This window comes from Pseudorasbora parva, chromosome 7 (genome assembly GCF_024679245.1).
Source record: "Pseudorasbora parva isolate DD20220531a chromosome 7, ASM2467924v1, whole genome shotgun sequence".
NCBI lineage: Eukaryota > Metazoa > Chordata > Actinopteri > Cypriniformes > Gobionidae > Pseudorasbora > Pseudorasbora parva.
This window is the reverse complement of record NC_090178.1, coordinates 504853-519852: the sequence shown is the minus strand read 5'-3', so window position 1 is coordinate 519852 and position 15000 is coordinate 504853. Positions and strand designations below refer to the sequence as shown.

At 37.9% G+C, this 15000-nt stretch overlaps 1 protein-coding gene across 1 annotated transcript in view; it reads right to left on the bottom strand.

Annotated features, from left to right (window-relative positions):
- Positions 1–15000, bottom strand: part of LOC137083485 (intermembrane lipid transfer protein VPS13B) — a 183556-nt gene that overhangs the window by 70633 nt on the left and 97923 nt on the right. The window contains exon 31 of the mRNA XM_067449435.1: positions 14478–15000. This exon is cut by the window's right edge and continues 51 nt beyond it. Within this exon, the coding sequence (XP_067305536.1) occupies positions 14478–15000 (523 nt within the window). The remainder of the gene's footprint in view (positions 1–14477) is intronic.

Below are 15000 nucleotides of genomic sequence, written 5' to 3'. Positions count from 1 at the left end.
GTTTGACAAATTTGAGAGTGCCAGAGACTTTAACTAAGGAGAATATTCTGAGCACAATGTGTGATGTTATTGAGATCTTTTATGAAACTTTTTAGAGGTGATAAAAGTGAGAATTCCAGAGTATAGAGCTGAAGAGAAAAGTCTGAGCACAGCGTGCGATACTGTTGAGATCCCTTCTGAAACTTTAGAGGAGACACATATGAGCAATCCAGTCTCTCTAGCCAAGTAGACAAATCAGAGCATAGTATGTGATGTTGTTGAGATCTCTTATGAAACTTTAGTGGAGATAAACATGAGAGAATGTCATTTTTTGTCTCAGGATAAACATGTGAGAAGCAGGAGACTTAGCCTTATGTCTCAATTTGATTCACTTGATCTCATTTCTGTCTAGGAGAAAGATGTGAGTTGAGAAGGAGATCTCAGGTTTGATTTTCCTTTCCTCTAGGTTGGCCTTTGGTTCACAAACTGGGTTTTTAGGGCCCTATAAAATCCGTTTTATTTTTTCCCAAATTCCGTTTTTTCCGTTTAAATTTTTGCAAATTCCGTTTTTTTCCGTTTTAATTTTTGCAGATTCCTTTTTTTCCGTTAAAATGTTTGGTAATTCAGTTTTTTTTTACCCTTTACTGTTATTTTGGTGAAAAAAGAGTGTGCTTTTAATGTTAATATAATACAACATAAAACAAAAAATAGGAATGACCTTAAATTTATCGAGGTAACAAACATTACATTTACTGTTTAGGACAAATATGATATTTAACATAACACTGCACTTCAAATACTTCAAATATTAATGGTTATTAGCTTTAAACTTTCCGGTAAAATAAATTATAATAATTTATATAAGTTAAAATGAAAGTGCTCTATTAGCTTTTTCTTTCAAGTAATTTTTTTTTAAAAAGAACTAAAAAAAAAGAATCATTAGAATCCTCTTTTAAATTACTATTAAGTAAAACATTTAAATTTGAAAATTAACATTAAAAAAAACATTGCACCATGAAATCATGTAGTGAATTGTTCTGTGTGTTTAACAATCACCATTATGATATCCAGAGCTGTGAAAAATAAAAATACACGAAAACACAACACTGCCTGAAGTTTTTTTCCCCCAACTTCAAAGGCCCCTTTAAATGATTAAAACTAGATGCTTAATTTTAACTTTAAGGTTACTTATCATGTAAACTAGCCATATACAGCATGTTAAATGCATGTTTGGAACAGACTAACAGAGGGGAAAACGGTCGCATTTGCAGCAGATATGCATTGCTGCCTAATGTGCCCATTATAAATCAAAGCACGAGATGACAGGGGTCGAGCAGAACACCGGAAAATCTGACAGAATGGACAATATTTGTCTGTCTGTGCAATACACGAGTGCGGCTCACGCTCTCCACACGCAAAGCTTCTGCGCCGCCTGCGCGTGCAGTGTGAAACCGCCGTTAGCGTCGAGTTTCTTAACTTTTTCGCTGCCGAAAGCAGAGCCGTGGAGACCAACTTCGCCATACTTTCATTGTTTTGAAGGGCGAGCTGAAACAGGGTTGCCAACTTTTAAGTTCAGGTTGGAGTGAGATTTTTGGGGGGCCGGGGGGGGGGGGGGGGGGGGGGGGGTTAATGCTTTTGATCTTGATTCAGTATCAGTTTATATCTAGTATATATACTGTACATAATAATATGTTTGTTTTGGCACTAGTTTAAACATTTCTTGGGTCAAATTATATGTGCCATTCCTTAATATTCACTTGTGACTGCTTATATAAGTATCATTATTCATTAAAAAGATTAGGATGCAAGTTATTTAAGTTTTGAAATTTCACATTTAAAGAAATCTAGTGTTTGATCATCATATCTATCTAAATATTTATTAGAATGCAAAGACTGCAATATATTTTTGAGCAACTAGATTAGATACATGTATATTTATTAAAGAGCCATAAGGCACCTAATGGCATTACAAATAAACATTAATATTTTTTAGCCACACAATGACTCTAATTTGCCTCTTTGAATTGGAATTCTCTATTTTAATATTAATTACTACACTAATTGTAATATAAATTTTAGAAGAAATACAAATATTAGAAGAAAAATATTTTAAGTGGTCATTTATTGACAATAATTGTTGCACAAATAGTATTTAGTACCAAAAGATCTCCTCAAAATATTCAATAAATATAATTTAATGAGTATGAGTGTGACCTATTAGTAAGGAATACCTGAGGGCTAAAATACAAGAATAACATTAATGTTAACAATGTTGCACTCTCCATAATAAAACGATCCTGTAAATATGACTTAATAATCAATAAACACTATGCTGTACTGTTTACCAAAACTTGCAGCAAACATCTATATGGTGAAACTGTTGTGGATCCGCTTAAGCTATTTAAATTCATTGGCACGGCGCTAGAAGTATTGAGCGCTCATGGGCCACGTGACCAGCGCGCACCGCAGGGAGACGAGAGCATGCAACTCCGCTTTTCAACGACTAACACCATTACTACTAGCGCCAAAACACTATTTATTGTTTGAATTTCATTAAAACACATTTTAAAAAATTAAAGCTTATAGCTTTGTTTAATATCAAAAGCAGGTTTGGCAATTTGGCGTGAGATTGAGTTGGGCGGAGTGAGAGCGTGAGACAGAGCCTGAAAGCGTGAGTATCACGCCAGATGCGTAAGAGTTGGCAACCCTGCTGAAATGACGGGAGGGGTTGTGTCGCGAAGATTTGCTTCCCCCGGTCTGCACTTTCCTCAGACATACGTTCTTAACCCACGCGACACAGAATTTCATTACAAATATGTAAAATTCCAGGGAAATCTGCGTTAACACCAGATTCCGCGTTTTTATGCAGATTCCGCGTTAATATGCCAATTTATAGAAATTATAGGGCCCTAGGTTTTCAAGTCTTCCCTTATTTATTATTATTAAAATGTAAATTGTGTGGGGGGTTGTGTGGATCTACTGTGTTTGTGGGCCCAGTTTACAGCAGTTAGTTCACCTACAAATGAAAATTAGCCCATGATTTACTCACCCTCAAGTCATCCCAAGTGTATATGACATTCTTTTTTCAAATGAATAAAATCTGAGTTATTTAAATTTATATTAAAAAAGTCCTGGCTCTTCCCAGCTTTAAAATGCCAGTGCCTTGTCGGTCCATAAAAGTGCATCTAACCATCATATAACTGATCCACACAGTAACTGATCCATAGACTAAAATACTAGCTTTCGGTTTTCAGTGCCACACGAATCACATTGCGCTTAAAGGACAACTCCGGTGAGAAATGACCCTAGGGGTAATTAACAGATGGTTACAGAGTAGATCGTTCTCTGGGATGCGGTTTCATGAAAATCGAATTTAAAGAGTTTTATCTCTAAAAACAGATTAGCTTATAATGTTTGTCTATGGGGCATGGAATAAGTGAAATTAAATCGCTAGTTAATACCACTAACAAGGCTCAACATATCCTCACACTAACACGGCAGCATAATGAGGGTCCCTACATGCAAACCGAAGCATTGAGAACTTTATAAGAGTACAAACAGTTTAATAAGAAGATACTTTATAAAGACAGTACATTACACGTTTACAGACTGCAGCCATCTTGGAAAACAGTCTCGACGAGTCGAGCCACGAACGTTGTGCTAAGTGAGCTGATCGATAGGAATTAAGTTTGTGAAATCTAATTACATGGACTTTTTTTTCTCTACTGCGTTCAGTGCTTTCTTCCGGAAACAATGGCCCATATGAGATTCCAAGTCACAGTTCATCACTTAGCACAGCGTTCGTCACTCAAATCTGTTTTTAGAGATAAAACTCTTTACACTTGATTTCCATGAAATAGCATCCCAGAGAACGATCTACTCGGTAACCACCATCTGTTAATTACCCCAAGGGTCATTTCTCACCGGAGTTGTCCTTTAAAGAGTAACCCTTCTTCACCCATGAATCCTTGACGTATGTGCACTGACAAACACTGAAGAGAGAAGATAGAGCTAAACAAAACTTAGCGTCAGGGGTTACTCTTTTCATAATAACACTAAAACACAATTTCTTTCAATAAACATAGTTAGTTTAGTCTATAAAGTTTAAAATATGGACATTGTTCTTACACAAACGTGCCACTTTGCTTCAGAAGGCTCATCATTACTCACGTGCTATATGCGTGAACACCTGAAGCACACGCCCCAAAAGCTGTATCTCTGACAGTCCACGAATGCTAAACTAACATGCTAAAATTAATACAAAATTATTTAAAAAAAATAGGAAGTATCCCAGTAAACATAGTTGCTTATGTCATAGTAGGTTCAGTTAAGTGAACATACACTTTGAGAAAAAGTAACTTTAAAATTATTAACTTATTAAAAAAAAAAAAAAAAAAAAAAATATATATATATATATATATATATATATATATATATATATATATATTTTTTTTTTTTTTTTTTTTTTTACAGTGAGGACAATACAGTGTTATATTACAACTACTGACAGACCGTCCTGAAAAGCACTGTTTATTTCATGTGTATCATATCTTTTGTATTTATTTGTGCTTTCACTTGTAATGTGTTTGGGCTAGTGGTTTAGATGTGCTATTGATATTGGAATAGAGAATAGTGTGTGTGTTGAGTTTGCTGCTCAACCCCCCACCAGTAATTTACATTTCAATGCATGAAGACTCTCACAGGTGAGACACAGAAGCTCACTACTGTTACCTGTGTCCTAGACCAAATACACTGCCAAAAATAAATTGAAATTACATGATGAAATGAAATTACAATCGCTAGGACACATTTCCCAATCTTTAGGAGAACTGAGTGAGGAGTTTATAAATTTGCTAACCAACTTTCAGCTTCACAGCAGTTAATTTTACATTTACAAATCAACTCATTCTTCCAGAGCACTGGCAGCACAGGTTTACATCCAACACTAACATCAGGAACATTATACAATTAAAATGTCTTTACAAAACTAGAATGACACTCTCTGCTGCTTATAATTCACTGCATACTTACATTACAGCACAACATTATTCCTAAGTTTCCTCTTTTGAATAGATGGTAATGGTCTAACACTGGTGTTGGTGTTCAGTTTCATCAAAGTTGCTTTGATAGTGTTTGATTTTTTTAGCAGGGTAAATTGCATTACAGTATTACTGTATAAATGTTGTAAATTGCTGTCTCATTCAGTTTTGTATTATGTTATTGTTTTGTCCATAAGTTTAACACTTTTGAAAACAGCATGTAAGGATGTGCGAATTGGCCTGTAGAACAAAGATTTGATTGTGTTTGTGTCAAAGTGAGAAAAGATTTCAGGTAAATTGAAAGATGTTGCCATTGAATGCATTTTGTGCTAAAGCAATGTTGATCCACAGTTAAGCTGTGATATAAAATGTTCTTTTACAAAACATTTCTCAATAATAAACACACTTTTTCCAACTTTTTCAACTCTTCACACAGTGATCACAACTTCAGTCTGTGCAAGCTAAACTGTGGATCATTGGCACTTGATTTGAGACATGAATTAAGTGTTTTGTTGGTTTTTGTGGATTTTGAATGTGAAATAACTGATGTGAAGCAGAAAGTCGGTTTGGAGAACTGTGTGAAGGATTTTGAAAATGACCAAAGTATTGAGAAATGTGGCCTAGCGATTGTAAAAACTGTAATTTAGTTTAATTTGGCAGGGCAAATCCCAGCATCTTCTCTAGTTTATTTGAGAAGGGTTCTGCCACACTGGTAGTTTGAGCTCTATTGGCCTGTGGTTCACAAACTGGTTTTTCAAGTCTCCTTTATTGAAATGTAAATTGTGAGTGGGGGGTTGAGGAGAGAAACACACAGGCGTCGTGATTTACTATCTAACATCTAACTATCGACTAATACATTAGAGAGCTATTTCTGCTTGATTTAACCCTTTAAGCTCAGGTATTGCTGTAAAAACTCTAAATCTTTACAGTGTGTTTGTGATGATAAGAAATGTCACAGCAAACACACAGGCGTCGTGATTTACTATCTAACAGGGGACCTGAGTCAGTGTGTGTGTAACGTAATCACTATTCAATAATGACCTGCAATTAATACATTAGAGGGCTATTTCTGCTTTATTTAACCCTTTAAACTCAGGTATTGCTGTAAAAACTCTAAATCTTTGCAGTGTGTTTGTGATGATAAGAAATGTCACAGCAAACACACAGGCGTCGTGATTTACTATCTAACAGGGGACCTGAGTCAGTGTGTGTGTGTAACGTAATCACTATTCAATAATGACCTGCAATTAATACATTAGAGAGCTATTTCTGCTTGATTTAACCCTTTAAACTCAGGTATTGCTGTAAAAACTCTAAATCTTTGCAGTGTGTTTGTGATGATAAGAAATGTCACAGCAAACACACAGGCGTCGTGATTTACTATCTAACAGGGGACCTGAGTCAGTGTGTGTGTGTAACATATTCACTATTCAATAATGACCTGCAATTAATACATTAGAGAGCTATTTCTGCTTTATTTAACCCTTTAAACTCAGGTATTGCTGTAAAAACTCTAAATCTTTGCAGTGTGTTTATGATGATAAGAAATGTCACAGCAAACACACAGGCGTCGTGATTTACTATCTAACAGGGGACCTGAGTCAGTGTGTGTGTAACGTAATCACTATTCAATAATGACCTGCAATTAATACATTAGAGAGCTATTTCTGCTTTATTTAACCCTTTAAACTCAGGTATTGCTGTAAAAACTCTAAATCTTTGCAGTGTGTTTATGATGATAAGAAATGTCACAGCAAACACACAGGCGTCGTGATTTACTATCTAACAGGGGACCTGAGTCAGTGTGTGTGTGTAACGTAGTCACTATTCAATAATGACCTGCAATTAATACATTAGAGAGCTATTTCTGCTTGATTTAACCCTTTAAACTCAGGTATTGCTGTAAAAACTCTAAATCTTTGCAGTGTGTTTGTGATGATAAGAAATGTCACAGCAAACACACAGGCGTCGTGATTTACTATCTAACAGGGGACCTGAGTCAGTGTGTGTGTAACGTAATCACTATTCAATAATGACCTGCAATTAATACATTAGAGAGCTATTTCTGCTTGATTTAACCCTTTAAACTCAGGTATTGCTGTAAAAACTCTAAATCTTTACAGTGTGTTTGTGATGATAAGAAATGTCACAGCAAACACACAGGCGTCGTGATTTACTATCTAACAGGGGACCTGAGTCAGTGTGTGTGTGTGTACCGTAATCACTATTCAATAATGACCTGCATTTAATACATTAGAGAGCTATTTCTGCTTGATTTAACCCTTTAAACTCAGGTATTGCTGTAAAAACTCTAAATCTTTGCAGTGTGTTTGTGATGATAAGAAATGTCACAGCAAACACACAGGCGTCGTGATTTACTATCTAACAGGGGACTCGACTCAGTGTGTGTGTGTAACATATTCACTATTCAATAATGACCTGCAATTAATACATTAGAGAGCTATTTCTGCTTTATTTAACCCTTTAAACTCAGGTATTGCTGTAAAAACTCTAAATCTTTGCAGTGTGTTTGTGATGATAAGAAATGTCACAGCAAACACACAGGCGTCGTGATTTACTATCTAACAGGGGACCTGAGTCAGTGTGTGTGTAACGTAATCACTATTCAATAATGACCTGCGATTAATACATTAGAGAGCTATTTCTGCTTGATTTAACCCTTTAAACTCAGGTATTGCTGTAAAAACTCTAAATCTTTGTAGTGTGTTTGTGATGATAAGAAATGTCACAGCAAACACACAGGCGTCGTGATTTACTATCTAACAGGGGACCTGAGTCAGTGTGTGTGTAACGTATTCACTATTCAATAATGACCTGCAATTAATACATTAGAGAGCTATTTATGCTTGATTTAACCCTTTAAACTCAGGTATTGCTGTAAAAACTCTAAATCTTTGCAGTGTGTTTGTGATTATAAGAAATGTCACAGCAAACACACAGGCGTCGTGATTTACTATCTAACAGGGGACCTGAGTCAGTGTGTGTGTAACGTAATCACTATTCAATAATGACCTGCAATTAATACATTAGAGAGCTATTTCTGCTTGATTTAACCCTTTAAACTCAGGTATTGCTGTAAAAACTCTAAATCTTTACAGTGTGTTTATGATGATAAGGAATGTCACAGCAAACACACAGGCGTCATGATTTACTATCTAACAGGGGACCTGAGTCAGTGTGTGTGTGTAACGTAGTCACTATTCAATAATGACCTGCAATTAATACATTAGAGAGCTATTTCTGCTTGATTTAACCCTTTAAACTCAGTTATTGCTGTTAAAACTCTAAATCTTTGCAGTGTGTTTGTGATGATAAGAAATGTCACAGCAAACACACAGGCGTCGTGATTTACTATCTAACAGGGGACTCGACTCAGTGTGTGTGTGTAACATATTCACTATTCAATAATGACCTGCAATTAATACATTAGAGAGCTATTTCTGCTTTATTTAACCCTTTAAACTCAGGTATTGCTGTAAAAACTCTAAATCTTTGCAGTGTGTTTGTGATGATAAGAAATGTCACAGCAAACACACAGGCGTCGTGATTTACTATCTAACAGGGGACCTGAGTCAGTGTGTGTGTAACGTAATCACTATTCAATAATGACCTGCGATTAATACATTAGAGAGCTATTTCTGCTTGATTTAACCCTTTAAACTCAGGTATTGCTGTAAAAACTCTAAATCTTTGCAGTGTGTTTGTGATGATAAGAAATGTCACAGCAAACACACAGGCGTCGTGATTTACTATCTAACAGGGGACCTGAGTCAGTGTGTGTGTGTAACGTAGTCACTATTCAATAATGACCTGCAATTAATACATTAGAGAGCTATTTCTGCTTGATTTAACCCTTTAAACTCAGGTATTGCTGTAAAAACTCTAAATCTTTACAGTGTGTTTGTGATGATAAGAAATGTCACAGCAAACACACAGGCGTCGTGATTTACTATCTAACAGGGGACCTGAGTCAGTGTGTGTGTAACGTAATCACTATTCAATAATGACCTGCAATTAATACATTAGAGGGCTATTTCTGCTTTATTTAACCCTTTAAACTCAGGTATTGCTGTAAAAACTCTAAATCTTTGCAGTGTGTTTGTGATGATAAGAAATGTCACAGCAAACACACAGGCGTCGTGATTTACTATCTAACAGGGGACCTGAGTCAGTGTGTGTGTGTAACGTAGTCACTATTCAATAATGACCTGCAATTAATACATTAGAGAGCTATTTCTGCTTGATTTAACCCTTTAAACTCAGGTATTGCTGTAAAAACTCTAAATCTTTACAGTGTGTTTGTGATGATAAGAAATGTCACAGCAAACACACAGGCGTCGTGATTTACTATCTAACAGGGGACCTGAGTCAGTGTGTGTGTGTAACGTAGTCACTATTCAATAATGACCTGCAATTAATACATTAGAGAGCTATTTCTGCTTGATTTAACCCTTTAAACTCAGGTATTGCTGTAAAAACTCTAAATCTTTACAGTGTGTTTGTGATGATAAGAAATGTCACAGCAAACACACAGGCGTCGTGATTTACTATCTAACAGGGGACCTGAGTCAGTGTGTGTGTAACGTAATCACTATTCAATAATGACCTGCGATTAATACATTAGAGAGCTATTTCTGCTTTATTTAACCCTTTAAACTCAGGTATTGCTGTAAAAACTCTAAATCTTTGCAGTGTGTTTATGATGATAAGAAATGTCACAGCAAACACACAGGCGTCGTGATTTACTATCTAACAGGGGACCTGAGTCAGTGTGTGTGTGTAACGTAGTCACTATTCAATAATGACCTGCAATTAATACATTAGAGAGCTATTTCTGCTTGATTTAACCCTTTAAACTCAGGTATTGCTGTAAAAACTCTAAATCTTTGCAGTGTGTTTGTGATGATAAGAAATGTCACAGCAAACACACAGGCGTCGTGATTTACTATCTAACAGGGGACCTGAGTCAGTGTGTGTGTGTAACGTAGTCACTATTCAATAATGACCTGCAATTAATACATTAGAGAGCTATTTCTGCTTGATTTAACCCTTTAAACTCAGGTATTGCTGTAAAAACTCTAAATCTTTACAGTGTGTTTGTGATGATAAGAAATGTCACAGCAAACACACAGGCGTCGTGATTTACTATCTAACAGGGGACCTGAGTCAGTGTGTGTGTAACGTAATCACTATTCAATAATGACCTGCGATTAATACATTAGAGAGCTATTTCTGCTTGATTTAACCCTTTAAACTCAGGTATTGCTGTAAAAACTCTAAATCTTTACAGTGTGTTTGTGATGATAAGAAATGTCACAGCAAACACACAGGCGTCGTGATTTACTATCTAACAGGGGACCTGAGTGAGTGTGTGTGTGTAACGTAATCACTATTCAATAATGACCTGCAATTAATACATTAGAGAGCTATTTCTGCTTTATTTAACCCTTTAAACTCAGGTATTGCTGTAAAAACTCTAAATCTTTGCAGTGTGTTTATGATGATAAGAAATGTCACAGCAAACACACAGGCGTCGTGATTTACTATCTAACAGGGGACCTGAGTCAGTGTGTGTGTGTAACGTAGTCACTATTCAATAATGACCTGCAATTAATACATTAGAGAGCTATTTCTGCTTGATTTAACCCTTTAAACTCAGGTATTGCTGTAAAAACTCTAAATCTTTTCAGTGTGTTTGTGATGATAAGAAATGTCACAGCAAACACACAGGCGTCGTGATTTACTATCTAACAGGGGACCTGAGTCAGTGTGTGTGTGTAACATATTCACTATTCAATAATGACCTGCAATTAATACATTAGAGAGCTATTTCTGCTTTATTTAACCCTTTAAACTCAGGTATTGCTGTAAAAACTCTAAATCTTTGCAGTGTGTTTGTGATGATAAGAAATGTCACAGCAAACACACAGGCGTCGTGATTTACTATCTAACAGGGGACCTGAGCGAGTGTGTGTGTGTAACGTAATCACTATTCAATAATGACCTGCAATTAATACATTAGAGAGCTATTTATGCTTTATTTAACCCTTTAAACTCAGGTATTGCTGTAAAAACTCTAAATCTTTACAGTGTGTTTGTGATGATAAGAAATGTCACAGCAAACACACAGGCGTCGTGATTTACTATCTAACAGGGGACCTGAGTCAGTGTGTGTGTAACGTAATCACTATTCAATAATGACCTGCAATGAATACATTAGAGAGCTATTTCTGCTTGATTTAACCCTTTAAACTCAGGTATTGCTGTAAAAACTCTAAATCTTTGCAGTGTGTTTGTGATGATAAGAAATGTCACAGCTAACACACAGGTGTCGTGATTTACTATCTAACAGGGGACCTGAGTCAGTGTGTGTGTAACGTAGTCACTATTCAATAATGACCTGCAATTAATACTTTAGAGAGCTATTTCTGCTTGATTTAACCCTTTAAACTCAGGTATTGCTGTAAAAACTCAAAATGTTTGCAGTGTGTTTGTGATGATAAGAAATGTCACAGCAAACACACAGGCGTCGTGATTTACTATCTAACAGGGGACCTGAGTCAGTGTGTGTGTAACGTAATCACTATTCAATAATGACCTGCAATTAATACATTAGAGAGCTATTTCTGCTTGATTTAACCCTTTAAACTTAGGTATTGCTGTAAAAACTCTAAATCTTTGCAGTGTGTTTGTGATTATAAGAAATGTCACAGCAAACACACAGGCGTCGTGATTTACTATCTAACAGGGGACTCGACTCAGTGTGTGTGTGTAACATAATCACTATTCAATAATGACCTGCAATTAATACTTTAGAGAGCTATTTCTGCTTGATTTAACCCTTTAAACTCAGGTATTGCTGTAAAAACTCAAAATGTTTGCAGTGTGTTTGTGATGATAAGAAATGTCACAGCAAACACACAGGCGTCGTGATTTACTATCTAACAGGGGACCTGAGTCAGTGTGTGTGTAACGTAATCACTATTCAATAATGACCTGCAATTAATACATTAGAGAGCTATTTCTGCTTTATTTAACCCTTTAAACTCAGGTATTGCTGTAAAAACTCTAAATCTTTGCAGTGTGTTTGTGATGATAAGAAATGTCACAGCAAACACACAGGTGTCGTGATTTACTATCTAACAGGGGACCTGAGTGAGTGTGTGTGTGTAATGTAATCACTATTCAATAATGACCTGCAATTAATACATTAGAGAGCTATTTCTGCTTTATTTAACCCTTTAAACTCAGGTATTGCTGTAAAAACTCTAAATCTTTGCAGTGTGTTTATGATGATAAGAAATGTCACAGCAAACACACAGGCGTCGTGATTTACTATCTAACAGGGGACCTGAGCGAGTGTGTGTGTGTAACGTAATCACTATTCAATAATGACCTGCAATGAATACATTAGAGAGCTATTTCTGCTTGATTTAACCCTTTAAACTCAGTTGTTGCTGTGAAAACTCTAAATCTTTACAGTGTGTTTGTGATGATAAGAAATGTCACAGCTAACACACAGGTGTCGTGATTTACTATCTAACAGGGGACCTGAGTCAGTGTGTGTGTAACGTAGTCACTATTCAATAATGACCTGCAATTAATACTTTAGAGAGCTATTTCTGCTTGATTTAACCCTTTAAACTCAGGTATTGCTGTAAAAACTCAAAATGTTTGCAGTGTGTTTGTGATGATAAGAAATGTCACAGCAAACACACAGGCGTCGTGATTTACTATCTAACAGGGGACCTGAGTCAGTGTGTGTGTAACGTAATCACTATTCAATAATGACCTGCAATTAATACATTAGAGAGCTATTTCTGCTTGATTTAACCCTTTAAACTTAGGTATTGCTGTAAAAACTCTAAATCTTTGCAGTGTGTTTGTGATTATAAGAAATGTCACAGCAAACACACAGGCGTCGTGATTTACTATCTAACAGGGGACTCGACTCAGTGTGTGTGTGTAACATAATCACTATTCAATAATGACCTGCAATTAATACTTTAGAGAGCTATTTCTGCTTGATTTAACCCTTTAAACTCAGGTATTGCTGTAAAAACTCAAAATGTTTGCAGTGTGTTTGTGATGATAAGAAATGTCACAGCAAACACACAGGCGTCGTGATTTACTATCTAACAGGGGACCTGAGTCAGTGTGTGTGTAACGTAATCACTATTCAATAATGACCTGCAATTAATACATTAGAGAGCTATTTCTGCTTTATTTAACCCTTTAAACTCAGGTATTGCTGTAAAAACTCTAAATCTTTGCAGTGTGTTTGTGATGATAAGAAATGTCACAGCAAACACACAGGTGTCGTGATTTACTATCTAACAGGGGACCTGAGTGAGTGTGTGTGTGTAATGTAATCACTATTCAATAATGACCTGCAATTAATACATTAGAGAGCTATTTATTTGTAAAGACATGTAATGGTGGAGATGGCATATATATATATATAAAATGAAGACAGACTTGACTGCCAGCTCACTTCACATTCACACACAGCTCCACTGCAGACTAATGGAGGTCCCCTGTTGGATAGGTAGACATCGGTCACACACAAACACACACAGCTCCATTAGAGTCTATGGAGGTCCCCTGTTGGATAGGTAGACATCATTCAGGTCCCCTCTTGGCATATTTTTTAAAAAATAAAAAAATGCTTATTTGAAGTTATATTATGAATAAGGACCTTAAAAGAAAATTTTGTATGTGATTTTTGTTTCTTCAAAATGACTAGAAACACAGGTCCCCTCTTGGATAGTGTAGAGTGATAGTCCCCTCTTGGTAATATAGACGTGTATGTGTGTGTGTGATGGGTAGGTTTAGGGGCAGTGTGTGTGTGTGATGGGTAGGTTTAGGGGCAGTGTGTGTGTGTGATGGGTAGGTTTAGGGGCAGTGTGTGTGTGTGTGTGTGTGTGTGTGTGTGTGTGTGATGGGTAGGTTTAGGGGCAGTGTGTGTGTGTGTGTGTGTGTGTGTGTGTGTGTGTGTATATGTGTGTGTGATGGGTAGGTTTAGGGGCAGTGTGTGTATGTGTGTGTATATGTGTGCGTGATGGGTAGGTTTAGGGGCAGTGTGTGTGTGTGTGTGTGATGGGTAGGTTTAGGGGCAGTGTGTGTGTGTGTGTGATGGGTAGGTTTAGGGGCAGTGTGTGTGTGTGTGTGTGTATATGTGTGTGTGATGGGTAGGTTTAGGGGCAGTGTGTGTGTGTGTGTGTGTGTGTGATGGGTAGGTTTAGGGGCAGTGTGTGATGGGTAGGTTTAGGGGCAGTGTGTGTGTGTGATGGTAGGTTTAGGGGCAGTGTGTGTGCGAGTGTGATGGGTAGGTTTAGGGGCAGTGTGTGTGTGTGTGTGTGTGTGTGATGGGTAGGTTTAGGGGCAGTGTGTGATGGGTAGGTTTAGAAGCAGTGTGTGTGTGTGAGCGTCCCTCACCGAGGCTCCTGTAGTCGGCTGCGACTCCCTTCAGCGTGAGGTCGAACAGCGACAGCTCCAGCCTCTGCTTGTGGTGGTGGCAGTGCAGTAAGAGGGACGGCTGGGAGAGCTGCAGCAGCAGGAGCGGCTCCAGTCTGCAGTCTCTGTCTGCTCTGCGGCCCGGCTGCCTCACCACCGTCAGGCCCAGAGCCGCGCGGGCCGAGCGGGCAGACGAGCGGGCAGAGCCGCGGCCCTCCAGGACGCCCGCCGGCGGGCCCGAAGCCTTCCCGCTGAGCAGCTCTCCGGCTGGGCTCGGCTGGTCCTCTGCAGCGGCGGGGGCTGGAGGCTGAGCGGCCGGCGTGGTGGCGTAGGTCATGAGGGAGATGCGGCCGGCCGTCAGGAATATGTCGAAGGGGACGAAGCTGCGGTTCTTGGTGATGGTCGGCTGCTGCGAGGGCCGGGCGAGCCGAGGCGGACCCGTCTGGATGATCCGCAGGCGGGCGCTGTCGCTGCCGAACCCACTGTCCTGCCCACAGGGGGCGCC